This window comes from Zeus faber, assembly GCF_960531495.2.
Source record: "Zeus faber genome assembly, chromosome: 12".
In the NCBI taxonomy this organism is placed as follows: Eukaryota; Metazoa; Chordata; class Actinopteri; order Zeiformes; family Zeidae; genus Zeus; species Zeus faber.
The window spans coordinates 22,719,328-22,744,396 of record NC_137196.1 but is presented as its reverse complement, the minus strand read 5'-3'; the positions used below and the strand labels follow the sequence as shown (position 1 = coordinate 22,744,396).

At 46.7% G+C, this 25,069-nt stretch overlaps 3 protein-coding genes across 3 annotated transcripts; 1 reads left to right on the top strand and 2 right to left on the bottom strand.

Moving 5' to 3' along the window:
* Positions 1–4,718: 4,718 nt before the first annotated feature.
* Positions 4,719–11,317, bottom strand: LOC307238632 (leucine-rich repeat-containing protein 52-like). The gene is made up of 2 exons (XM_080011700.1): positions 10,328–11,317; positions 4,719–5,642 (listed from the first exon to the last, which is right to left on the bottom strand). Exons 1-2 carry the CDS (start codon positions 10,986–10,988, stop codon positions 5,320–5,322), a joined length of 984 nt encoding a protein of 327 aa, XP_079867826.1. The 5' UTR covers positions 10,989–11,317; the 3' UTR covers positions 4,719–5,319.
* A 2,925-nt stretch (positions 11,318–14,242) lies between these two features.
* mgst3a (microsomal glutathione S-transferase 3a) lies at positions 14,243–17,810 on the top strand. Its single transcript, XM_080010681.1, has 6 exons — positions 14,243–14,371; positions 16,250–16,375; positions 16,555–16,628; positions 16,739–16,796; positions 16,963–17,035; positions 17,569–17,810. The coding sequence occupies exons 2-6, from the start codon at positions 16,259–16,261 to the stop codon at positions 17,706–17,708; spliced, it is 462 nt and encodes a 153-aa protein (XP_079866807.1). The 5' UTR covers positions 14,243–14,371; positions 16,250–16,258; the 3' UTR covers positions 17,709–17,810.
* Positions 17,811–18,139: 329 nt separating this feature from the next.
* LOC307237882 (uncharacterized protein) lies at positions 18,140–24,517 on the bottom strand. Its single transcript, XM_080010680.1, has 5 exons — positions 24,382–24,517; positions 23,174–23,326; positions 21,856–22,257; positions 20,411–20,571; positions 18,140–20,299 (listed from the first exon to the last, which is right to left on the bottom strand). The coding sequence occupies exons 1-5, from the start codon at positions 24,452–24,454 to the stop codon at positions 20,255–20,257; spliced, it is 834 nt and encodes a 277-aa protein (XP_079866806.1). The 5' UTR covers positions 24,455–24,517; the 3' UTR covers positions 18,140–20,254.
* Positions 24,518–25,069: the final 552 nt, after the last annotated feature.

Sequence of the window (25,069 nt, the reverse complement as noted above, 5' to 3'; positions counted from 1 at the left end):
TCGGAACCATCCTTTCTTTTTTAACGATGGAATAATAATCCTTATTTTCTTTAACCCCCTGAAGCTGTTTTGTATTTGTGAGGAGGTTTTATGGGGGTCGTAGTTCAAGTGCGCTAGTGAACTTGGTGTGAGATTACTGTTGAGAAGTTCAAGTCATGAGAAAGTGTGGGAAACCCCGCCCCAACCCCAACCCCAACCCCGCCCAACCCACTGGATTATGACCGTTGGAACCCCTGCTGAGCGCCTCAAAACGTATAGATTTAAAATGACCGCCTGGGAAGGAGATGAGATAGGGAGTATTAGGGAGGAGGAAGTGAGTCTTGTGCCCTCTGCTAATTGAGGGTTTAAAGTTTCCCCATCAATATTTGAGTGACACACGAGAGACAAGAAGAAGAAGAAGAAGAGAGGAGAAGGGTGTGGGGTTAGAGGTAAGGAGGGGGACAATAAGAGAGGCAATCCAATGAAAAACAAAGTCACAAGGGGCAAGTAGTCAGTGGTGTGTGTGTGTGTGTGTGTGTGTGTGTGTGTGTGTGTGTTCGTGTTCACGCGTTCACGCGTGCGCGTGGTGAGGGAGCGGTTGAAAATAGAGATGCATAAAATGAGAGGGAAAGTGACAGGTGCAAAAACAGAGCTGAGAGCCAAGAATATCTCTGAAAAAAAGGGAGAAAAATAAATGCCGTAATAAAGATAGACACGTTGAGGGATAAAGGGAACACGGGGACGCAAGTCAAAGGAAATTAAAGACTTTTTAAGCTGCACAGTTAGATGTCGTAAAAATACCAGAGACCAATTTGCAGATTGCCGTCCCCGCTCTGAAACAGCAGTGTGGGAGCAGCTTAGTGACACTTATCTCCCTTCTGCAGACACTTCTATCAGCTTAAAATAATTGAGGACGGGTCTGGACTACCCAGAATACTCCTAACGTGCAACACTGTGCAACATCTTTCTGTTACTGTGTGTGTGTGTGTGTGTGTGGTACTGTACTTGTGAGAACCACCATGAGTTTTACATTCAACCTGCCTCCTTAGTTGTGTGTGTGTCTGTGTGTAGATTTGCTTGTCTTTCTGTTCTGACTGTTCTAGTGCAAACAAATGGACCTAAGCTCCTTGCCAGACGAACGTGTGTGTGTGTGTGTGTGTGTTATTGTACTTGTGAGCACCACCATGGATTTTGAACCTTTTGAGTGAGGAGATTTTGTCCAGGTTTCACTTACTTTTTCATTCTACCTGCCTCCTTAGTCGTGTGTGTGTGTGTGTGTGTGTGTGTGTGTGTGTGCATGCATGATGTGTAGCTGTGTGTTTGTGTAGATTTGTTTGTCTTTCTGTTCTGAGTGCAGAGCAAACAAATGGACCTAAGCTACTCGCCAGACGAACATAATATATGTTGATTTGTGTGTGTGTGTGTGTGTGTGTGTGTGTGTGTGTGTGTGTATGTGTGTGCATGCGTGTGTGTGTGTGTGTGTGCTTGCGTGCGTGTGCGTCTGCATGTGTGGTGGGGGGTGCTAGCTAGAGGTCAACATATGGGTTTTGGACTTGGGTGGCAATTAAAAAACCAGCACTGACCTTTCGAACGCGCAGTGAGGGAGAAAAGTAGGAGGAAGTTCATTGGATTTGAGCTGAAAGGGGTCAAACAGAAAATAAATAAATAGACATAAACCTCTTCTTCTCCAGGCGGGGGTTGTAAAGCACAAAAAGGACACGGAAGCTCCTCCACAATGACCTTTTATTCGGGGCAGTACACACAGTTTGGAAGGCCAGGGAGCCTGAATAGAACCAAGCCGTCTATCTCTTCAACATCAAGCCCCAACGCCCTCTCACGAGGCGCTGGCCACGCCCGCAGCGGACCGGGGGGGAGCTGTGAAACAGGATCGGACAAATTCCAAGACTTGAAACGAAGCTCGCCAGTAATCCGTGTACATCAGGATGGAACTGCCAGAAAAAATTGTGCACGGGAGGTTTTTCTTCATCCTTCAGCAGAGCAGGGAACGGAAATAATATTGTTTTTCCAAGTAGGTTTACAATTGTAAGCAGAGGAAATGTCGTTAACTTAATATAAGTCGCGGCAGTTCCGTAAAGTTGAAGCGCAGCGGTGGAGCTGGCTCAGTGACAGTTGTGCCGTACGGTGCATGTGGCAGTGATCAGTGATGACGTCTAGTTGAAATCATCCAAACCAAGTCACCCAGATACCAAACACCAATACTGGAGCTATATTAAAATCCATATTAAAATCTGCATTGAAATCAGTGGCTTTGTTGCTTCTCATTGCAGTACTGTGTAACTAACTGATTATCTGTGTGTGTGTGTGTGTGTGTGTGTGTGTGTGTGTGTGTGTGTGTGTGTGTGTGTGTGTGTGTGTGTGAGTGTGTGTGCGTGCGTATGCGTTCACATGCGTGGCAATGTGAAGACTCAGTCAGACTACATACGAGGTCAAAAGTCAATATTGTCAACCCCCATGAGACACCACAATGAGACACCCCAATGGGACACCCTAATGGGACTCTCCCATGAGACACCTCCATGAGACACCTCTGAGGGACACCCCCATGAGACACCACCATGAGACATCCCCATGAGACATCCCCATGAGACATCCCCATGAGACGCCACCCTTAGACTTCGTCATGCCGGCGCGGCCGACAGGACAGCGACTCACTCCCAGCAGGTCGTTCATTGACCTCTGCCTCGCCCCCAAAGGTGAAACACAAACCAGCAGTGGCGTCCGTCTGCCGCAGAACCTACACGTTTGTCTACGTCAGAGCGAGTGTTGCGTTTGTGAGCTCCGACTGTGATGACTTACACTGTTGTTGCCGGTGCAGATGAGTTGTAGTTTGCGCAGTAGAACGCGTAGCGGAGGTAATACCTGGCTTATTTCCAACACCAGGGCGGGACCCGTGCGGGCGTATCCTGTGACTCTGGTGTCCCGTAAAGAATGTGGGTATTGAGCACATCCTCGCGTTCTTACATTTCAGCAGATTGAGCAACGGGAGCCGGGACATGTTTAAATAATTTTCACGAGCATGGTGTGTGTGTGTGTGTGTGTGTGTGTGTGTGTGTGTGTGTGTGTGGCTTGTGATGCTTGCAGCTGGGGAAGTGTATCCATGTATGGCTTTATCGGGGACGGGTGGGGAGAGCGGGGGACATCCAGGCGTTCTGTGTCATTCCATCTGGGTCACTGTGGCGACATGAGTAAGGGGCGGCCGGCTATCCTGTTCCCCGGCCGCGCCTTATACCCTCCGGTCTCATCTGGTTCCTCCGGCATCCCCTTCGCTTTGCTCATCTAAGAACGTTCGTGCGGATGCAGGTTTAATCATGCGGGTCTTTGCCAGCATGCGAGTTGCGCGACGCGCGGTGTAAATACCAGAGGAACCCGCGCGCCCCATGACGTCGCCCACGGGCCCGGCAGCGAGTCGGCAAACTATGGTGGAAATGTTCTCAGGCATCCGAGCGTCGGAGCAAAGCGCTTCGGGGAGAGTTACTGTTTCCCTTCATGAGCCGCGGCCTCGCTTGTATTACCGCCGTGCCGCTGCTGACCGTGTGGATTATTACATGCATAGGTGTGAACATGCTATGAGAAGGGACTAATGTCTTTTAACGCCTTACATTAATAACAAAAGTAAACACACACACACACGCGTGCACGCACACACACACCCACCCACTCACGCGCACACAATTCATTCCTGAGTGTCTTATTTCATTGGTGTAGTGCGGTAGCGTTATGGTCAAACTCGAGGTCCGTCTTCTTATTTAAGATCCACGGCCACCTTTTCCCGTCGGTGCATTCCAACACAGCAGACGTGCTGTGGCAACCACTACCGACCGACCCAATTAATCACAAACAGCATTTCCATTTTGAGTGCCATGTTACGGTCGGCTATTAATCAGCCCCGGCGTTTTCACTGAGTATAATTTGGAACTAACAGATGAGCACGAGTGTGCTTGGGAATATTTTCTTCACATTTCTCTAAATATCATTGCACAACTTTGCTGTGTAGACAAATGGACTCAAAACAAGTCTTCACAAATCTAAGCGTACATTGTCCACAAATGGCTTGCTTTTCCACGAGATTCAGGACAAAATAATTGCACCTTTACCTTTTTTGAACCTTACCGTTTTTCCGTGTAATCGGCCTCGGTTCCGGTGGGAAGGTTTATTTCGGTATCCAGGTATCTTTCTTTACATTTATATTGGACCTTACTTTGCCTCACTGAACATTGTAAAGATGTTCTTCAGGGTTTCACATAAAGCCACCTTCAAAATAGAAAACTCCAAATCATATCATATCAAACATCAACAGTCGTAGTCAGGGCCAACATGGTGTTTCAATTAGAGCAATATATATTATATAGTAATAATTATAACTATGGAGCAATATTGCTGTTCTTGACAAATATGAATTGGTTCCAATGGTGGATGTCAGTAGATGTCAATATCACTTCAGTTGAATTTAATGTAAGATCCTTAATGTTATATCATTGGTTTGGGTGTAAGATCCTAGACGCTGACTTGAAGCCGTAGCTGTGTTATTGCTCCGGAACCTCAAGAGTTTTGTTCGGTTTAAAATCTTAACACAACCTTAACAAAACAGAAAAATCATTTCGAACACATAATTCTCAATGAATCGAACGGACGTCCGAGCTTTGTGGCCGTTTAATCGAACTCTGTGGGATCTTGCGCAAAAGGCCCCCCCCCTTTTTTTTCCCCCACCCGACCTGATGTACGGCTAGTAAGGCTTTCCGGTGCATCGACAGTGCATGCGAAGATCAGCGAGGAGAGGGCGCCGCGTGCGAGCCGGGAACCCCACAGTTGAAGTGCGAACCGGTCCTGGCGCTGGCGTTTACCGCCACCGTGACCGCTTGCCTGCCGCCCCGCCAGGCTCCACCGCCCCCGAACGGGGGCTCGGCGGGAGGCACGCGTGATCCGGGGCCAGCTCTCAGCCTCACAGAGAAATCCTTGGCCGGGGTCACTTCTCCAGCGGAGACCGTTTCCGGACTTATAGATGAGGGACGGTAAGCTCCCAATGCGTGAACACACACCGAGGCAGCCGATTGATGCACGTCCGCACGCACTAAACATGTGAGCGCACAATGTATGCATACAAACACATGTACAGTTACAGAACAATTGCCGGCCATTTTGTACAAATGAGAAATATGACCGCCACTCCCGTGTAATATCAAGGAAACCAACGGCATATTTTTTCCCATTATGTCATCTCTTGTCGTTTTGGTGGACAGAGTGTGGTTCAAGGTTCGTTCCAGACTTCTCCGACGGCGGTGGAAGTTCACCAGAGGCACTGTGGGGAACAAGGGCTCACGATCAGACACTATGAGTCAGTTTCAGATTCCCGTTGCCGTGGCTGCCCCTGGCCCCGGCCGTGGTGCCCCCCATCTCCTCTCCGTCCTCTGGATCCACCTGCTCGTCTTTCTTCTTGATGTACCGCTCGTACAGCACCATGACCACCCCCATCACCCAGGCGGACACGGTGCCGGCGGCGAAGATGACGAAGCCGATGGCGATGAAGAAGAGGTAGTCCCAGGAGCCCAGCGTCTGGTGGCACCGCGTCCTCAGCGGGAGCCCCACCTCGCCCAGACGCCGGCCCTGCATGTCGGCGGGCGTTCCGCACACCGTCTGGCCTTCGTCTGCAACACACACAGAGGGTAATTACCACGGGATTGAGTTACGAGAAGTAACGTCTGACCTTAAACGCCGGGGGGCCGCCGAGCTCCCTGCCGTTTGGCATAGCAGTGGATTTATTATACGCAAAAAAAACAAAAAAAACAAAACAAACTCATTGGCCACGGTGAAGTCATCTCGATCTGCTCGGTGCCTGATGACTCGGTTCAAACAGTTTCTCAAACGAACCAAGAGGAACAAAAGTAGAGCTGATGTAACACATTTAATACTATATCTGACTGCGGATCAATGGTGAGATGGCGAAACGACTCCACAGCACAACAGAGCCACGCGACTTCCATTAATGAGCCCTTGCACGAGCGGCTGCCAGAGCATTTGATCAACATGGATTTCACAGAGGGGGGTATGCAGGCGTGAGGGCTGAATCATAACGCAAAGCCAGAAAACCCCCCCCCCCAAAAAAACCTTTCCAATAAGTAGAGGGATCTGGTAAATAATGCAGATTGCAACACAGGCCTTGCATTGATGACATATTTAAAACAGCTCTCCAGAGCTGATCCGCGGCATTTACATTGACACTAAGTTACACGACTTAAATGGAGAAAACTGCACAAGAATAGCTATTCAATTCACGGAGGAAATATTATATTCCCGTGTGCCGCGGAGTCTATGACGCATTGCATGGCTCCGGAATTATTCAAAGTCTTTCCCGCCCCGGCGGGATTTGAGCGCGAACAAGGCTTTTGTGTCTCTCCTGGAGCGGAAAATAAACGGCGGGGTTTTTCTTGAGCAGGTGTTAGGTGTGATTACGACTAAAACCTAGGAGGAATCCAAAAATCCCAATCGGAGGGGGGGGGGGGGTGGAGTGTTGGGTTGACTTGTCTTTGGAGGAAAAGGGAGGGGGGGTACTACTTCAAAGGCCTATCAGTCATGACATATTGGGCGTGTAGGAAGAGGCGAGAGAAAAAAATCCACATGATGCGCGCTGACGGACGGGGGGGGGGGGGATATCCGCGGGGTACGGCGGCGACGGACGTGGTTGGCAGCCGCTAATCCCAAAGCCCCAGTGTTCTGTTACAGGGAGCACAGGCTGGGTGCGGTAGCCCGAGCCTCCACTATCTCAGCGCCGTTTTTTTAATAGGCTTTTGTTGTTCCTCCGCAGCTCGCGCCGAGGAAACTCCCGGGGTGGAGATGAAAAGACTTGAAAGTTTCCGCGCGGGGCGAACTGTGTTGCGGTGTCCTACGGCGACACCGACGGCCTCCGTGTAATCGTTGCGATGGTGCATTTCGCCTTTTTTCAATTTTTAAAACACGCCACGCCTCCTTCAACGCCGCGCTGGGGGATGGAGGCGGCCGGCCTCAAACCGTCACATTTCCCCCCACCGCCTGGAATTTTCAAAGCTCGCCACGACGTCCCGCAAGGCTCCCGCCGCGCGGCGCGCCCCCCCGCAAAAACAAAAACCACAACACGACACGGAATCTGACTCAGATTGTCAGTGTAATGTGCATTCACACATGCAAGTGTGACGTAATAGAGGAACGAGATGGAGCGGATATGCGCGCGTGACGAGAAACGGGCGACGCATGCTGACCGAAAAAAAAACCCCAAAAAAAACAAAAAAACACACACAGCCCTCAAGACTACGTCCTGATGCCTCCTCGTCCCTCCCGGACCCCCAACAGGCAGACAGGGAAGCCTTGGGGATTCATCAAAGCGGAAAGGGCTTTCCCTCTCCGCGTCCCCGTCCCCACTCCCCTCTATTTCTAGACTCTCTCCTTATATAACAGCAACGCAGCAGACACTGTGCTAATCCAGCGAGGCGAAGCGAGATCGGGGAGAATCTGTTGGTTCCTTCCACCTGGAGGTTCGTTTCCAATCGCCTTCTGTCTCCTCCGCCGTCGCTCTGCCTCAGCCGGGGAGGGGAGCGGGAGGCCAGAGGAGGCACCACAGAGATAACAAGGCACGGGAGATGAGATGTGTCAGACGTCTCCAAATGTTGTCCATCCGTTTCCCCTCCCCGCGCCGCGTGGAGGGCCTTTTTTTATTTTTTTTTTCTCCCCTCCCTCTTTGATTCCAGCGTTTCTAAACATGGGAATCCCTGAATATGTGTGTTTTTGTGTGTATCCTTGTATTTGACCGCGTTTGTGCGCGCGCGCCGTCTACATGTATGTGATGTAAGCAGAGACGCTGAGGGCAGAGAAAATGAGACATTCTCTGCATGTTCGCGCGTGTGCATGCGTGCGTGAGGATTTCTCTCCATGTGTGATGGGAGAGAAAGGAAATAGAGTAAAAGAGAAAAGGGAGTATTTGTTCATCTACTGTATATGTACATAACAGAAGAAAAGAGGCATGTTGATGTGTGCGTGTGTGTGTGTGTGTGTGTGTGTGTGTGTGTGTGTGTCTGTGTGTGTGTGTGTGTGTGTGTGTGCATGTATGCCCTTGTGCATGTCTGTGTGTGCGTGTGTGTGCGTGTGCGTGTGCGTGTGTGTGTGTGTGGGTGTGTGTGTGTGTGTGTGTGTCTGTGCTGGCAGCTGTCGCTGGAAGAGACACCACTCCAAATTAAGCCAGACAAAAGGCAACGAACGCAGGGAAATAGGACAGCTCTAGCAGGACTCATTTTGGCTTCTGCCTGAGCTGCGTTGGGACCACGATGAACTGTAGTGCCCGTGTGTGTGTGTGTGTGTGTGTGTGTGTGTGTGTGTGTGTGTGTGTGTGTGTGTGTGTGTGTGTGGTGTGTGTGCGTGCGCGTAAGTGAGAGTGTGAGAGAGAGAGAGAGAGAGAGAGAGAGGGATGCCTTTTTAGTAAGTGTGGGTGTATTATAGCTATGGTGGAGAAATATGACTGGCTCAATGCTCAGTGAAGCACACTATAAATAGTGTCTGCCCTTTTGTGTGTTACACATCGGAACAAAGCGAAAGCAGAGGTTTTTTGGGGGGAAAGCCGGTAAATTTGATACATCCATAAACCCGAACGGTAATGGAACAAAGGTGGAATCAATATTTTGATTCAGGCCCCGTATGCTCCATTACTCTGCCGAGCAGTCCGCCATCGTCGTGGCCGAATAAAACAGAGATTGATTCGTCATTTCGGAAGAGTCCTCCTCCAGGGTCCGTTATCTTCCTTACAATTTGCAAACAGTTCACAGGGAGTGCATGAAAAGAGCGGCCAGTACCCCAAAATTTAAATGGCTCCTTGGTTAGATCTGTGTGATATATCGTTCTAAGATCAATATTGCGCCATGACGCTACGATAGATGTCGTCTGGGGATTCAGGTTATTGTAATACCGTAATATAGGGTAGTTCAATATGTCTTTAAATCTTTAATAAAAGTAAAGTAATGCAGTTTTCTCAACTTCACACACTGTTCTAGCTGTTCTAACCGGTGCTTCCACCTGCTACTGTAAGTCATTTCCTTTCAAATTTCTCATGTATTTTTTTCCTCAAATATTTCTTGTTCGTAAATATCTTATGAAAGCACCGGCGGTCGTCCCCAACCCTTGATCAAATGATCAATATGGAGGTATTCGTTTGGTTTCGTCAGCGCGGCCTCGGCCCTCTCCCTGGCCCCCGCATCACCTTTCATCCCCTTTGTTATTTGTTATTAGTCTGGGCGCTGTCTCGCTCCACTGCTGTCCACTGCACCTCTCATCCCCGGGGAGCCTCTCCAGGAAGGTCCGATACGTCGTGTCTCTCTCAGAATGTTGTTTGTTTTATTATCATGTGACAATAACGGCAGTTGTTATGTAATACCAGGGACTGGGCACGTGAAAGGATGGAGGGGCCAGTCTGCTTGTTAAGTCAGGTTTGTCTGAGCAAATGCGCTTAAGTTAGCCCAGAGGGTTTGAGGCATTTCTATGTTCAGGATGCAAAATACTAAATGTGTTTGTTTCTCCTGAAACAAACTCCTGAAGAAAAACAGTTGAGCGTCGTTCGAAAAGAGTCTTGACGAACTGAGTTAGTTTAGTGGACACTAGATTATGATGGAATGCACATGTTTGGAGAAATCTTACATAAAGCACAAATAGAATAGAATACAAAATAATAGGACAGAATTGTGAAAAGTGCTTGCGTCTATTTTTTGTATTTTATTCAAACCCTAATGGGTTTGAGGGAATATGGTCCGGGGCCCCTGAACAGGGTGCCACAGGGCGAGCATTATTGAGAATTAAATAATAGAAAAGGTGAATAGAAAATAGGCTATTACACTGATGGAAGTGTTCCCTCTCAGATTGCCCACTGTTGTGGATGGTAAATTGGACAGTACGTGTCATATACACATCAGGTACATAGGTGCAAACTTCCATCAGTAAACAAACTGTTGAAAAGGAAACACGTTCACAACACCTAAAGGTATAAAGTAAATACAGTCTGTAACTTTCTGTTTTTATGTGGGCCCTGTGGCTTTGTGGGACTTTACTATATGGTTACAGCATATTCGTCATTCTTGGAAACCTCAATGTTTCGATGTCTCCTTGAAAACAACATTGTGCAGCCCCCATGCATGGGGACAAGGTTACTCCTAAGAGCTTACCTTCAAATAAGATTATACTGAAGATAGAGGGAACCACTGAATACCTTAGTTTGACACTGCGTCTCAACTCTAATAAAGATCCCACAAATAAACGATATGTCTGCTGGGCAGCGAGAATTAACACAGAAGGAATTACTCTATTTCTAAGGACCGGTCACCTTGAAACTTGAAGCCCTCCACATGGACCCAGAGGCAGAGGTCCTCGTTGTCGCACTCGCAGCTCCAGGGGTTCCCGCTCAGGCCCACGGAGCGCAGGGAGGGCAGCCCCACCAGGGAGCTGACGTTCAGGGCCGTCAGGTTGTTGCGGCTCACGTCCAGCACCTGCAGGGCCGCGCACTCCGAGAACGCGTCCGGGTGGACGTGGGACAGAGCCGGGTTGTCGGTCATCCGCAGCATCACCAGGCCGGACAGGGGTCCGAAGGTCCGGTCCTCGACGCGCGCCAGGGTGTTGAAGGAGAGGTCCAGGTACGCCAGCTTGCGCAGGTTCCCGAAGGTGGACTCGGAGACCTCGGTGAGGGAGTTGTTGCTGCAGTCCAGGTACACCAGGTCGGACAGGTAGTTGAGCTGCAGCGGCGGGAGCTCCGCGATGCGGTTGTTGGAGAGGATGAGCTGCCGGGTGGCCAGCGGCAGGTCGGCGGGGAAGGCGGTCAGGTGCTGCCCGGCGCACTGGACCACCAGCTGGTCGTCGCACACGCAGCGGTCCGGGCAGCCGGGGGACAGGGCCGGGGACGGGGTCACCCCCGCCACCAGGACCAGGAGCGGCAGCACCGCGAGGATCCGCAGGGAACGCGCGCTGGGCTGCGGGGCGACGAGACGCATGGCCCCGCCGAGGGCTTCATCCAGCCCGCGCGGAGGAGAGGGTCCACCGCAGCGCTCACATTCTTCCACATTGATGTGCTCCTCCCCTCGGTCTCAACCACGGAGTTGCAGCGCGTCCCGCGGGGGTCTCTCTCTCACCCTCTCTCTCTCTCTCTCTCTCTCTCTCTCTCTCTCTCTCTCGGTTGCCGTCTTGCCCCGCGGACACTTTGCGCTCCTGTTGGATTCCGTGCGCGTCTCCCGGGTGGAACGGGCGGAGCCGCGGTTTTGGATTCGTTTCGTTCCGGGCCCGCGACTGATCCCGATCGCCCCGCGGCCCCGCGTCCACACGGTCGCCTTCGCGCCGTGGAGTGGACGTTGTGGTCCCGCTCCCGCTGCTTGCGCCACCTTCGCCCGTGGGAAACTCAACCCAAAGCGCGGGGCGGGGGAGGGGGGCGTAGCACGTGAGCGTGGAAACCAGAGTGTGGAGCGAGAGACAGAATAAGACAAGATAAGATAATAAGATAAGATAATAAGATAAGTTAAGTTAAGTTAAGTTAAGATAAAATAAGATAAGTTAAGATAAGTTAAGATAAGTTCAATTAAGATAAGATACGATAAGTTAAATTAAGATAAGATAAGATGAGATAAGATAAGATAAGATAAGATAAGATAAGATAAGATAAGATAAGATAAGATAAGATAAGATCAATTAAGATAAGATAAGATAAATTAAGTTAAGATAAGATAAGATAAGTTCAATTAAGATAAGTTAAGATAAAATAAGCTAAGATAAAATAAGATAAGTTCAATTAAGATAAGATAAGTTAAATTAAGATGAGACAGGATAAGTTAAGATAAGATAAGATAAAATAAGATAAGTTCAATTAAGATAAGATAAGATAAAATAAGTTAAGATAAGATAGGATAAGTTCAATTAAGATAAGATAAGATACGATACGGTAAATTAAACCATAAATTCAAAAAACCTACAAATTTTTTCGTGTCATACCATTAACTTCCACGTGACGTGGACGTGGTGTCACTTTGTCAACACGTGTAGATAAAATAGATCGAATTGATATAGATACAATTTCAAAAATTCAAATTTGAAAATACAAAACAAACAAATAAACTAGTTTAATTTTCAAAAATAAGCTCTGACTTTGATTTATATATATATATATATATATATATATATATATATATATATATATATATATATATATGTATAGGCTATACATATATATATATATATATATATATATATATATATATATATATATATATGTATAGCCTATTTTGGATTCAGTTTCCGAGTGAAGATTGCAAGGAGCAGGAGCAGGACCACTACACTCTGTGTGTGTGTGTGTGTGTGTGTGTGTGTGTGTGTGTGTGTGTATATATATATATATATATATATATTACATATGGTAAGTGCATGTGCACGCCAGCTATTTGTGTGCGCGTATGTATGTGTCTGTGGGTGTGTGCGTGTGTGCGTCTGAGAGAGAGAGAGAGAGAGACACCTGACACCTGGGATAGCAGCACTGCAGTGGGTGTGTGGTAGTATGATTCCCCTAATGTTACATACAGAGCCGCAGAGGTCTAAATGGACGCTTACAACCACGCACCCACGCTGGGATCGTGTGAGCTGACGGGATTGCCTCAGGCATCATTGTTTTATTTTATTTTTTTTTTTTACCCTACTCCATGCGGGTCCTGCTTCTATTACTGGTTCCTGTGTGGGCGGTGAAGTGCTGATTCAGACGGATGGAGATGGAAGCGCAGAACAGATGTGCTGCTGGCAGTGCGAGCAGGGGCTGACAAAAGATCCCATTTCTGTGATCGAAAAGCCCTCACATCTCCCTGGGAACCGGGGGAAGTTAACGCGGAGGTCACCTCACCAACCAGTCCCTCACGCAGGTCTTTCTGTGACAAAATCCGCAAGCTTTGGCCAATGCCCTTTCACAGCAGGCGAAATCTGTTAACTCCCACAGGACATGAACGCGGCATTACTTCTTCATAACACCTGTAAATAAAAGTCATCAGGAAAAAAAACAAGATGACAAAAATGGAGAAATTCAATTAAAATCATTGATCCTATCAATAAAAAAACATTTGGTACGATTTGATTTGAGCAAATTCAACGAACACGCATGTACTGTACACTAACACTAACACAGTGGAATAAAGCCAAATAGTCCTTATTATAATTCCTCCATTCAGAGAGTGCCTAGTGACATCTATTGGTGAACGTCGGTTGAAACATCCCTCCAAAGTTCACTACGAAAAAACTGTATTTGTTTCTGTGTATTATACTAAAAATATATTTATCGTCAATGATTATAAGAAAATATAAAAAAGGCTTCGCCGGGTGCAGCTGCCATCACGCCATTGTGCATAAGAGATTATATTTACTATGGTGGAGTTTTGAACACCCATTCTTTCTACCCATATAATGCTACAACCAACATGATGGATCTATTTTAGTGTTAGGATACTTTACAAACCGCATCCAATGATAGTATTTATTATTGATCTAGGCAAGGTTATAATATCTACACTGACGGTTGATGAACTGGTTTCAAGTGACCATTTGTTTTAAGTTAGAGTCATACATGTTCGGCTTCTGGTTTTTATAGATCATGGTTTTCGGCTTATTGCAGTAGTAATATATTCATCATGACTAAAAACCCTTCTAAAAATGTGGACCTGGGGTCAAACACATGGCTGCAGAAGAGAGAGAACGTGAATGTTTTAACATTTTATTATTATTATTATTATTATTATTATTATTATTATTATTATTATTATTATTATTTGTAACAATATTAGCAAACTGGAACGTGTACATGAATTTTGATCTCTTATTCACATTACCTACTAAATATTACACATTTAGGGAACATAAAAAGTCTGAAACCGTTTTTGTATACATAAACATATACATATGAGTACATAAGATGAAAATAAGTAGAAGAAAAAATTGCAACACTAAAAATAATAATAATAATAATGATAAAACAAATAATAAAACGATAACCATAACAATAACAATGATAATACAGATACAATTATAAAATAACAACAATAACAACAACAATAATAATAATAATAATAATAATAATAATAATAATAATAATAATAATAATAATAATTATTATTATTATTATTATTATTATTATATATAAATAAATACTATTCAACCATAATCCTACTGAAGAACGCGCCTCTTGTGCTCCGCCCCGTCTCTTCTACGCACGTACACACGCCCACGCGTAGCAACCAGGAAGTTATTTCTATAAATCCAGTCACTTCCAGCGCAGGCAGCGTCTGCAGTCCAAGTGCAAATCCACCTCCACCTCCACCTCCACCTCCACCTCCACCCAAGCACAAACCTTACGGTAAATATTGAGATTCCGTCATCTACGTGGTTGAATTCGCCCCGTGGTGTGGCCCGCCCCGGTGCACTAGTGCTGCCATTGACCTTCGTACTGTCTCCATGTTGTTTATGGTTGGAGTTACTGTATGCTGTTATTGCTCTTGGCTCAGTTTTATATATTTTTTAAATCATTTCTTTATTTATTAGTTATTATATTATTGTTAATATTTTATTCTCTGTGTCTTAACGACGTGAACCCCAGTGCACGTCCGTTATTCCTGCTTGCCAAGGTTTTGTTGGTGCCGTTTAGATGTCTTTTTTTTTTTCCCTGCTGGCCCTTAAAGGTCTTAACCGTTATACAAATATTAGGTCTTTAAAAGTCGGCGAGCAGTCTCAAATGAAGCTACGAAGTGGTCATCTCAACACGAACATTTGTCTCCCTTTCACTTTCTCTTTCTCTGTTTTTTTTTTTTTTCATTTGCCTTTTTGTTCTGTGATGGAATGATTGGAGCACATGGTACTTGGTCACAAACAACACCTTCATGAATTTGTTCTGGTTCTAATGAAAATGTGACCAAATCCGCTGACTCAAAAGTCCACACGGAGCAACTGCAATGATCATCTTTGGGGTCGTAGAACACTGTGTCATGGCCTCTTGACTTATTGTGAGGTGGTTGTGATTGACAACAGCCGCAGTCTTCTGAGCCCGTTTTTAAATATGGTCCTTTGTGATACTTATTAGACTCAGTCGCAGACACTAGAATGGGTGGGGAGTCTCTAAGGAGCTCAGCACGGATCATTGCCTTGAACAAGTCTGGGAAGTCACTCGGAATCATTTCAAAGCAGCTACAGGCCCCAACATCAGCCGCGCAAGCGCGGTTGCGTCGCTGCCAGGATCAGGAAGAAAATGCAAGTTGTCGCCTGCTGCGAGGAGGAAACCGGTCGGGGTGGTCAAGGGCCACCCCAAAAAAGCCGGTCGCCGACCAAATAGAAGCCGGTGGAATGGGGGCGTCAGTGTCCACAGTTCGAGCGTGTTTCACGTCGTCACGGGCTGAGAGGCTGCTGTGCGAGAAGGAAGCTCCTGCTCCGGAAGCGGAACCTCAAGGCTCCACTGAAGTTTGCTGCTGATCACGTGGACAGAGGAAAGGCCTCCTGGAGGAAAGGCCTGTGGTCGGATGAAACAAATTGAGCTATTTGGCCACAAAGACCAGAAAAACATGTTTGGAGGAGACAAGGTGAGGCCTTACAACCCCAAGAACACCCTACCTACCGTCAAGCGTGGTGGTGGTGGAGGTGGTATTACGCCCTGGGCCTGGTTTGCTGCCAGTGGAAGTTTTTTTTTTTTTTTTTTTACAGAAAGTAAATGGAATAATGAAGGATTACCTCCAAATTCTTCAGGAAATCCTAAAATAACCAGCCAGAAAGTTGGGTCTTGGACGCAGTTGGGTGTTCCAACAGCACAATGACTCCAAACACACATCAGATGTGGTAAAGGAACGGCTAAATCAGGCTAGAATTAAGGTTTTAGAATGGCCTTCCCGAAGGCCGGACTTAAACCCCGCCGAGGACATGTGGACTGTGCTGAAGAAACAAGTCCGTGTCAGAAAGACAACAAATGAGCTGCACCAATTCTGTCAAGAGGTGTCCAAGATTCAACCACAAGCCTGTGGATGGCTTCCAAAAGCGCCTAATTGACGTGAAAATGGCCAAGGAACCTGTAAGTAAATATTAGCGTTGCTGTACTGTATGTATATTTTTGACCCAGCAGATTTGGTCACATCTTCTTCAAGACCCATAATAAATTTATAAAAGAACCACATTTTTAATTTCCACTATGAATGATCTATTGCTGCTGCTGCTGTTCTATATCCAAACTAACTGGACTCTTTCCTCCTCCAAGCCTGGCAACATGGTGGTGCTCTCCAAGGAGCACGGATATGTGGTGCTCACCGGCGTCGCCAGCATGATCATGATCGGACACTTGGCAATAAAAGTTGGCCAGGCCCGCAAGAAATACAAAATTTATGTGAGTTGAGGTCATCTCATTCGGTTTAAACCATGAAGAAATTCAGAAATTTCCTTCTCATTGGCATTGGCCGGTGTATGTAAACACCGGAGGTTTCCACTTGAGTTTAGTGGACATGAAGAGAAGCGACTTTAAATCACATTTAACAGTCTGGGGCCTGCTAACCACCCTGTTCACAGTATCCTCAGATGTACAGCAACGACCCAGACCATGGAAACATCTTCAACTGCATCCAACGGGCGCACCAGAACACGTAAGTGGATGGATATAATCTGATTTTGAAGATATTGTGAATAACTAGCTGTTGGATCCTGCTGCCAAATTAAGTTCATGTGTTTTTTTTTGTTTGTTTTTCCTCGACAGTCTGGAGTTCTACCCCTCCTTCCTCTTCTGCCTGGCTGCCGGGGGCCTGCATTGTCCTGTGAGTTCCACTGCCATCTGTTGATTCTTGGTGTCAGAGAATGGAATGTAAACCTGAAGTGTGTGTGTGTGTGTGTGTGTGTGTGTGTGTGTGTGTGTGTGTGTGTGTGTGTGTGTGTGTGTGTGTGTGTGTGTGTGTGTGTGTGTGTGTGTGTGTGTGTTCGCAGCGCCTTGTCAGTGGACTTGGAGTAGTCTGGATAATTTCGAGGGAGGTCTATGCACATGGGTACTCCACAGGAGGTAAGATTGTTGTTCTTTTTTTGTTGTTGCAGTCCTTTTTATTTTATTTATTATTATTATCATTATTATTATTATTTTGGTGGGGGTGGGGAAATTCCACCACAATTTACTGGACTCATTAACCAGATTGAGCTCTAAATGTTTATTCCGCTTACTGTTTCCAAAGCACTCTTTGCAAAGAGCAAGAGGCAATGGCAGGGATAAATATCAAGCTCCAGCCTTGTTATAAGGTCTGCACTCAAAGGAAAACTCCTTTTTTAAATGTATTATTATTATTAATATATTTTTTAATTATTTTCCAATCATTGGGAGTTACAGTCATTAGCATCAGAATCTTTCACGTTGACTCTCCGGCTGTTGGGTTGACTCCCAATGATGAAAAGATAAGGCTGAGGTAAAATAAATATTGGGGTTTTCCTTTGAGGTAGGTCTCATGGGTGGAGCAGTGTGGTTACCGTTGTGTGTAGAGAGTTTGTCGTTGTAGGGTAGACTGTTGTCATGTTTTTATTGTTATTATCTCCGTTCCCCATCAGACCCAAAGAAACGCATGCGTGGAAGTTTTGGAAACGTGGCTCTGCTTGGCATGATGCTGTGCACTCTGAACTTTGGGCGCAGCCTGCTGGGCTGGACGGCACCGCCAGGGATGCACTTTGATCTGAAGTGCTGCACCTAGAAGGGTGATGGGGGGGCGGGGGCGGAGTCACAGCTTCCCCCATCCAACATAGTATTGTAACATTACTTTCTTTTTTCGATCATTAAAACCAGTTGTTTTGTTCTCATGTGTTAGAGTGGCGTTTATGGGCACTTCTAGAACAGCAACGAGGCCTTGAAATTGAATGTGTTCAAGTTCTTCATGATTGTCTTTCTTAAAAATGCATGTGCAGCACGCCGCTCTCAGGTTCTTATCCCGAAATATACGTAAGCTGACTGTAAAACTGCTATAATCAGCAACACTACGAACACAGAGCAACCGCTGAATCGTTTATCTACACATTCCTTGTAATTAAGATTTTCCATCCTTTTCAGCTGCAGCTAAAATCAATCGATTGTTATAGATAAAGCAAGTTATTCAATTCAGCCATTTGTTCTAAATGATCTTGGGTGTTGTTGTTTTTTTTTCCTTCTTTCAGTGTGGGTTGAAGGAACTGCACACGGTTTGTATGTTCACCTTTGTGTTTGTTCCGTGTCCCGGGCGTGGCTCCCTTCACTAATCCGGGAGCTTTTCAAAGTCCACTTGACTTGTTTGTACAATATTATTATTCTTTAGCGTAACAGTCCAGGGGCGAGGGCATTTTTTATTTCTTTTTGTGTAGATGTATCTTTTTAAGCTGAAATCAAACTATCGTTTATTATATCATGGATTAAAAAATGTTTAATTCAGCCGTTAATACCAAATGATCATATTTAGTTTTTGTTCTTTCTTCCTCAACATGTGTGAAATAGCTGCACATGTTGTGGGTGTTCACCGTTGTGTTTGTTTTGTGTCTAGGCCCTTCTGCCTCAGTCCGGGGAGCCTTTCGAAGCCGGTTTTACCTGCTTGAGCAAGTTGATTTTTGCCGTGACCATGCAGTGGTTTTACGAAAAAAACAAAAACAAAACCACAGTAAACCCAAGCAGACATTGATTAACTGTCATACCAGAAACCTTTCCAGAAAACCTGCTGTTGGTAAAACACACAATGAAACTGCCATAATAAAACAATTTATTCAGTCGGGTTTATCACAATTTCTATTATCAAAAGGGATCAAGTTCTTTCAGCATTCACTTCAGTCAACTGCATCATCAACACTTAACTCTACGTTATATTCACGAGGAACACTAAGTAAAACACCGTTTGAATATATCTCCGAACATTAGCAAAATACTTGATAGATAGTAGATGTAGGTAATGTGGTTTTTATTTTTATTTTTTTTAACTCAATCACACTATACTTGAAAACAACCTGATGCTCCCTGTCATGGTTTCAGTTATGGTGTAATGTGAATAAACGGGAACGCTTAATTTAACAGTCTCAATATGGAACAATTTTAAGCAATATTTTTTATACCCTTCCATGTTTATAAAAGCAGTTCCACATTTGCATTTTGATCATGTCATTGACTCCAAACATCTTCCGGCAGAATGGTACGAATTTGGCATTTACAGCGCAGGTTCTCAAGCAATTATTAGTGCCAGGATCGGGCTGGAGAGCCACCTACAGTAATGTTTGTAGTTGCCAGCAAACATAAGCAATAATGTTTTCACCCATTTATGTCCGTCACACTAAACTGTTCTTTTTGGTGTCCTTTAATGGGCTTGGTGTTGAAATGCCGCCCCTTGCAGGAAAGATTTCGAACTGCGCCCCCCCCCCCCCCCCCCAACACTGGTTTTCGGCAACATGGAACCAGTCACATTTTATAAGACCCAGTAAAGACCTGTAGCCCTGGCGTTTTGTGGCATCCGATTCTTTTTCGGTAGAACCTGATTTTTTTTTTATCCCGCTTCATGGTAATGCTTGGCGATTCCCGGCCTTCCTGGACATTGTGCCGAGGATTTGGCTTCCGAATAATTCAGTTATCACTTTTCTCGGTATGATCTGCACACGAATGAGATAAAGACCCGGGGCGTCGGTTTTTAAGACAACCTGTGTAACCAGGCGGCGGCTTTTGGAAGAGCACTTCTTTTGCATTTGGTCGGCTGAGATATAACGTGTGGATAGTCTGTGAACGGGGCTTTCCTCTATCTCTCCAGACCCTCTAAAACGCCCATACTCACATCCGAGAGCAACTGGATTCAGCTCATTGTTCCTATGAAGGATACTTTCTAAATGCGTCAGACGGTGATCCACGATACCTTGGGTCTCAGTGTGACCAGGGATGAGACATTAAAGTGCTGTGCATACATAAGGTTTTTCGCAAAGGGCTGTTTAAAAAAATAAAGCTCTGCTCCTTTCTCGAGTAGACGTTTTGGAGGGAATGTGATACCTATGTCGAAACGGCAGGACAAGCTCTAACTCAAAAGGGTTTTGTTTTTTTAGAAAATCTTATTTTTCGCTCGGGGGCGATCGATACACACGCTCGGCCGCGACTCTGGAGCTCTGGCCCAGCTCCGCACCCCTTCTACAGGAGCAACAATTCGGGGGGCGGGGGAGGCCGTCAAAGGCTGCGACCGGATCTAGAGCAGTTGTTTGGTCGCTCTTGTTTTTCTGCTCAGGTCCTTTGGAGTAGAAGGTGCATCCGTCAGTATGTGTATTTGGAGAGCGGCGTGTCCTCCATCAAGTCGTCCTGGGGAGAGAATGAAACGTCGAGATCAGAGACCCAAATCGATCCAATATAGGAACAAACGGGCGAGGGAAGCGTGTCCTCCAGGAGGAAACGCATCCCCGACTGACTGACCATAGGCAGGTCCTGCAGGCGGTGGAATTCGGGGTGATTGGTCCGCTGGCGGAACTTGAGGAAGAGGACGACGGAGACGATCGCCGTGGTCACGATAAACGCCGACACCAGGCCAGCGAGCAGCGGGTCCAGAGGGGAGCTGGGCCGATGTTGGGCTCCCGCTGCAGAGGTGGAGAAACGGTGGGGACTGAATAAACTGAGGTATTCAAGGAGGTATCGATTTTTTTTATATAACGCTTTTCAGAACACAAATTGCAAAGCGCTTCACACAAGGAGGGGGGGGGGGGAGTTTAAAAGCTTGGATGATAACACCAGATAAGATCTGATCTCAAGATAAATAAACATAATTATTGAAATAAGTACAATACAGTAATAAATAAATAAAAATTATCCTTAATTTGAAATGGTCAACAAAATAATCTTACCACAAGAAAAGAGAGGAAAAGTAAAAACATGATAAAATACAAAAAATAAACTTGCATAAAACAATGTTAATTTAAAGAAATGCATTTACTTGCATCACCATACACAGACAATGCCAGTGAGTTGCACAGTCATATTTTTCTTTATTGTACTGTATAATATCCATCATTTCTGCTGTTATCAAGCAGATTCCCTCAACTGCCAAGTGTCACCAAACCAAACCTGCAGACCACCTTGGAGCACTAATCTCGCCTAATTGGCACTAACACCCCTTTCCCATTGCAGCAAAAACCCTCTAACATCCAGGGTTTGCCATCAGTGGGAAAGGAAACACCTGGGTTTCAGTTCCGGGTCAAATGATCCTGCCATAGACCCGGGTTTTAATCGGCTCCGCCTCCAATCGGCTCTGATGTGAACAGGACACCCGGGTCGAGCCGCAAATTTTGGCCCCTTTACCCACGCGTTAAGACGCGCATTGAAATTCCGGACACTGGCGCATAAATAGATGTCGGGGTATCATTCCATCATTTCATATCCCACTAAGAATCCAAAACCAAAATCAAAAAGTTATTGACTTTTGATCCGCATGGGGGGGGCCGTGAAATGTTGTGAGTGTGGGGATCGCACCGCGGGGAGCAGGGCGGAGAACCCCCAGATCCCGCCGGTCCCCGCTCCCTGGCGCCGAAGGACCGGCCGGTGCATGGAGTATCCGTGCGTGGTTGCTCCATCCTACTTCTGCTGTCGTGTTGGGTCGCTCCTGAACGATCCGATTATTTTGAACGGCTCAAAAGATTGTTTTATACATGTTTTAAGTTGCCCCTCTACTGTTTTTTTTTTCCCAAACACACTGGAACCATGACACGCCCCGGACATGACGCACCAGAAAAGAAATGCATTTCTTCTGGCAGTGGGAAAGGTGTAAATCACCTATTTTAGCGGGTTTACCCGGGTTTATAAAACCCTAATTTTGGTGTGAAAGCGGTATAAGTAATGGACACATGGCAGCCATCTCCGTCTCTTACCCTCATCTCCGATGTTGAGCTCAGACGGCACCTCATGGTGGGTCTTCCCAGAGTGGGCCGGAGCAGAGCTCAGGGGGTGACCTGGGGTGGAGGGCTTCGTGGGGGCCACGGTCACCGTTTTGTCCCCGGGCCGGGTGGAGGACGGGGACGGGGTCGAGGACGGGGACGGGGACGGGGTCGAGGACGGGGACCGTGTCGAGGTCGTCCCCTGGAGGGAAGGGGTTGAGGCCGCGGCGGAGGAGGAGGAGGAGGAGGAGGAGGTGGAGGAGGAGGAGGAGGAGGAGGTGGAGGTGGAGGAGTAGGAGGAGGTGGAGGTTGGAGTTTGAGGGTGGAGAGCAGTGCCACTAGGGACTGCGGTGGGCAGCTGTTGAGTGGAACTGGTGGGAAGGTTGGTAACAGGTGCTAAAGAAAAGAAATGAAAAAAAAAAAGAGGATATGAGATATGCGAGGGTGACGCAGCATCACGGTGGCCTTCCGCATTAGGCCCAGTGCTTGAAAATGGAAACAAAAACATGCTCACAATAAGTCTTGGAACCAAACAGACACTGTCCGCTTGAGTTCCTGCGAGTGGGAATATCTTCTTTTTTTTTTTAACCATTTTCTTGTGTGAACGCATCTCCCTTCCTTCTCCTCGGACTTTATTAGGTGTGTGTACAATGTGAGCCCCGAGTCTGCGTTTAAGCGGCGATGTGGGGATGTGAAATTGAGCTCCCGCCGCCGCCGCCGCGTGGAAGTTCCACCGCGGGCGAGATCTGGATCGCGTCGCGTCGCGTCCCGTCGCGCGTCGCACCGCGAGCCGAGCCGAGCGGGGAGAGGCGCCGCCTGCGCCGCCGGAGGAAGTTATTTTTATCTGATGTGTAAGATGACACCTCGCAAATCACACTGCGATATGCTGATATACACGGCAGTAAATATGAGTGTCATGCTCTTTCGCACGCACGCACACACACACACACACACACGCACACACGCACGCACGCACGCACACCGTCGCAGTCTGACTGTCCCAGGGGCCGTTTCACGCCACGGTGGATGGGGGCTGCAATATTTGAAGACCCTTTCCGCAGCGTGACGTGATAAACATGACGATAAACCACGAGCCGCAGCGGTTCCGGATCACTAACAACAAACCATGACGTGAATTCACGGGTCTTTTCAGGGATGCCCACCCCCCTCCCCCACACTACCCACGGGGTGCGTATTAACGCTTCGACGTCAAGGAGGGTCGCGCTCATGGCGTTATTATGAAGTCGCGCTGCAGGTGGGCGCGGCGGGTCTGACGCTTCCACGTCGGGCCGCCGGTTCGTCCTCTTTTCACCTGCGGCGGAGGCGGCGGTCGGCGAGCCGTCGCCCGCCGCGGTCGGCGCGGGGGTCTTCCAGGCGACGGGGGCGGTTCCGCTGGAGTTCCCGCTCGGTTCGGGCCCGGAGCTTCCGGCGGCGGGGGGCGCGGCGGGGGGCGTTCGGCCGGGAGCTGGAGAGACACCGGAAGCAAGGGGAGTGGGGTGAATAAAAACATCAAGTCTGGAGCCACGCCGTCCGTGTTGACTTCGAGGCCGGACGCGTTGAGCAACGCCAGTTGTGCAGTTTGCGGTTCACGCGGAACGACATCTTTTATTTCTTTTTTTTTTTTGCTCTATTACATGGATTCCACGAACTCATGTGACACAGACTTTGCGGTTCCGTTGTATGTGCGTTGATTTCTCACTCGGCCCTTTAATTTAGCCTCTACTCTTATGTCTGAGATGATCTGAAAGAGGGTTTCCTTTCGGCATTCCATGCACTGACGCCTCTCTCGAAGTGTTCAGGATTTGACGTCAGCTCTGGGTTGCGTGTAGGCTTTGACGTCACCTCTGGGTTGTGTGCGGGCCCGCTCTGAGACGACACCGCGCGCCAGACGTGCGTCGACGGGGTAGGAAACGAGAGTGGCGCGTTGATTTGGGGACCGACAAGCCCAAATTCAGCATCCGTTCTGAGAACTGCGACGCCTGACACCTGCACACATCCTGCCATGGCGCTGCCATCTTTTAGAACATGGTAGACGTTATACGGTTATAACTTCTCTGTTTTCCACCCTGGTAGTCTATGTACACATTTCATTTCAATTTCCTGTTGTGCGAATTGTTGGTACAGAGCTATAATGTCTGTTTTTTAAAAATTATTATTAATGTTATTATTATTATTATTATTATTATTATTATTATTATGTTTTTAGTCATATTATATTTTAATTTTTTTTATTACTTTATTATTATTGCATTTTGATACTTTGATATCACAGTTTCCCTCCGGGGATGAATAAAGTATCTATCTATCTATCTATCTATCTATCTATCTATCTATCTATCTATCTATCTATCTATCTATCTGTCTATCTGTCTATCCATCCACACATACATGCATACTGCATATCCATCTATCTAGTCTGCAAGTCTTTGTAAACTTATAAAATAAGAATAAATAAAGACATTTTCCCGTGCAGCTCATCAGGATCAGCATGTCAAGTGTTCACCCATCACAAGAGCTTACCTGCTGCTGCTGTCTGCGGCGAGCTGCTCAGGACCACCAGGGCAAAAAGCACAACGTCTAGTTCGGGTCCCATTGCATCCGCTGCCTGGTGCCCAGATGAAAGGCTCGGGTCTGTCTGTCTGTCTGTCTGTCTGTCTCTCTCTCTCTCTCTCTCTCTCTCTGTCTGTCTGTCTCTCTCTTTCCGTGTCTGGAGCTCTGATCTGTGCAGGAGCGGCTCTTTCCGTTACGCGGTGCGCATCATCGTCTAAAAATATCCAGAGGGAGTCGGGCAGAAGAGGAGAGGGAGAGGGGTGGTGGTGATGGAGGCACCACGTGGTCTGCCTGATGTAAACGCGCCTTTTTATTTATTATTATGATTATTATTTTTAACTTAATTATAAAAAAAACAACTGTATGGGTGTTTAGTCATTTTTTTAATGAACAAAATTATACAACAACTTGACTGAAAGAGCATGAAGTCGTTATTGGTTTTTTTCTACTTTTTTTTATTGAACACATTTTTTAAAAGAGACTTTTAAAAGAGTCTTTTTTTATTTATTTATTTTATTTTATTTTATTTATTTATTTATTTATGCTACCCATCAGTTAGAGGAAGAGGAAGTAAACTTAGACAGAGACCGATATATTGAAGTATTCTGAAAAAAAAATCGACTATTATAATTATTATTATTATCTTTGTTGTTATTAT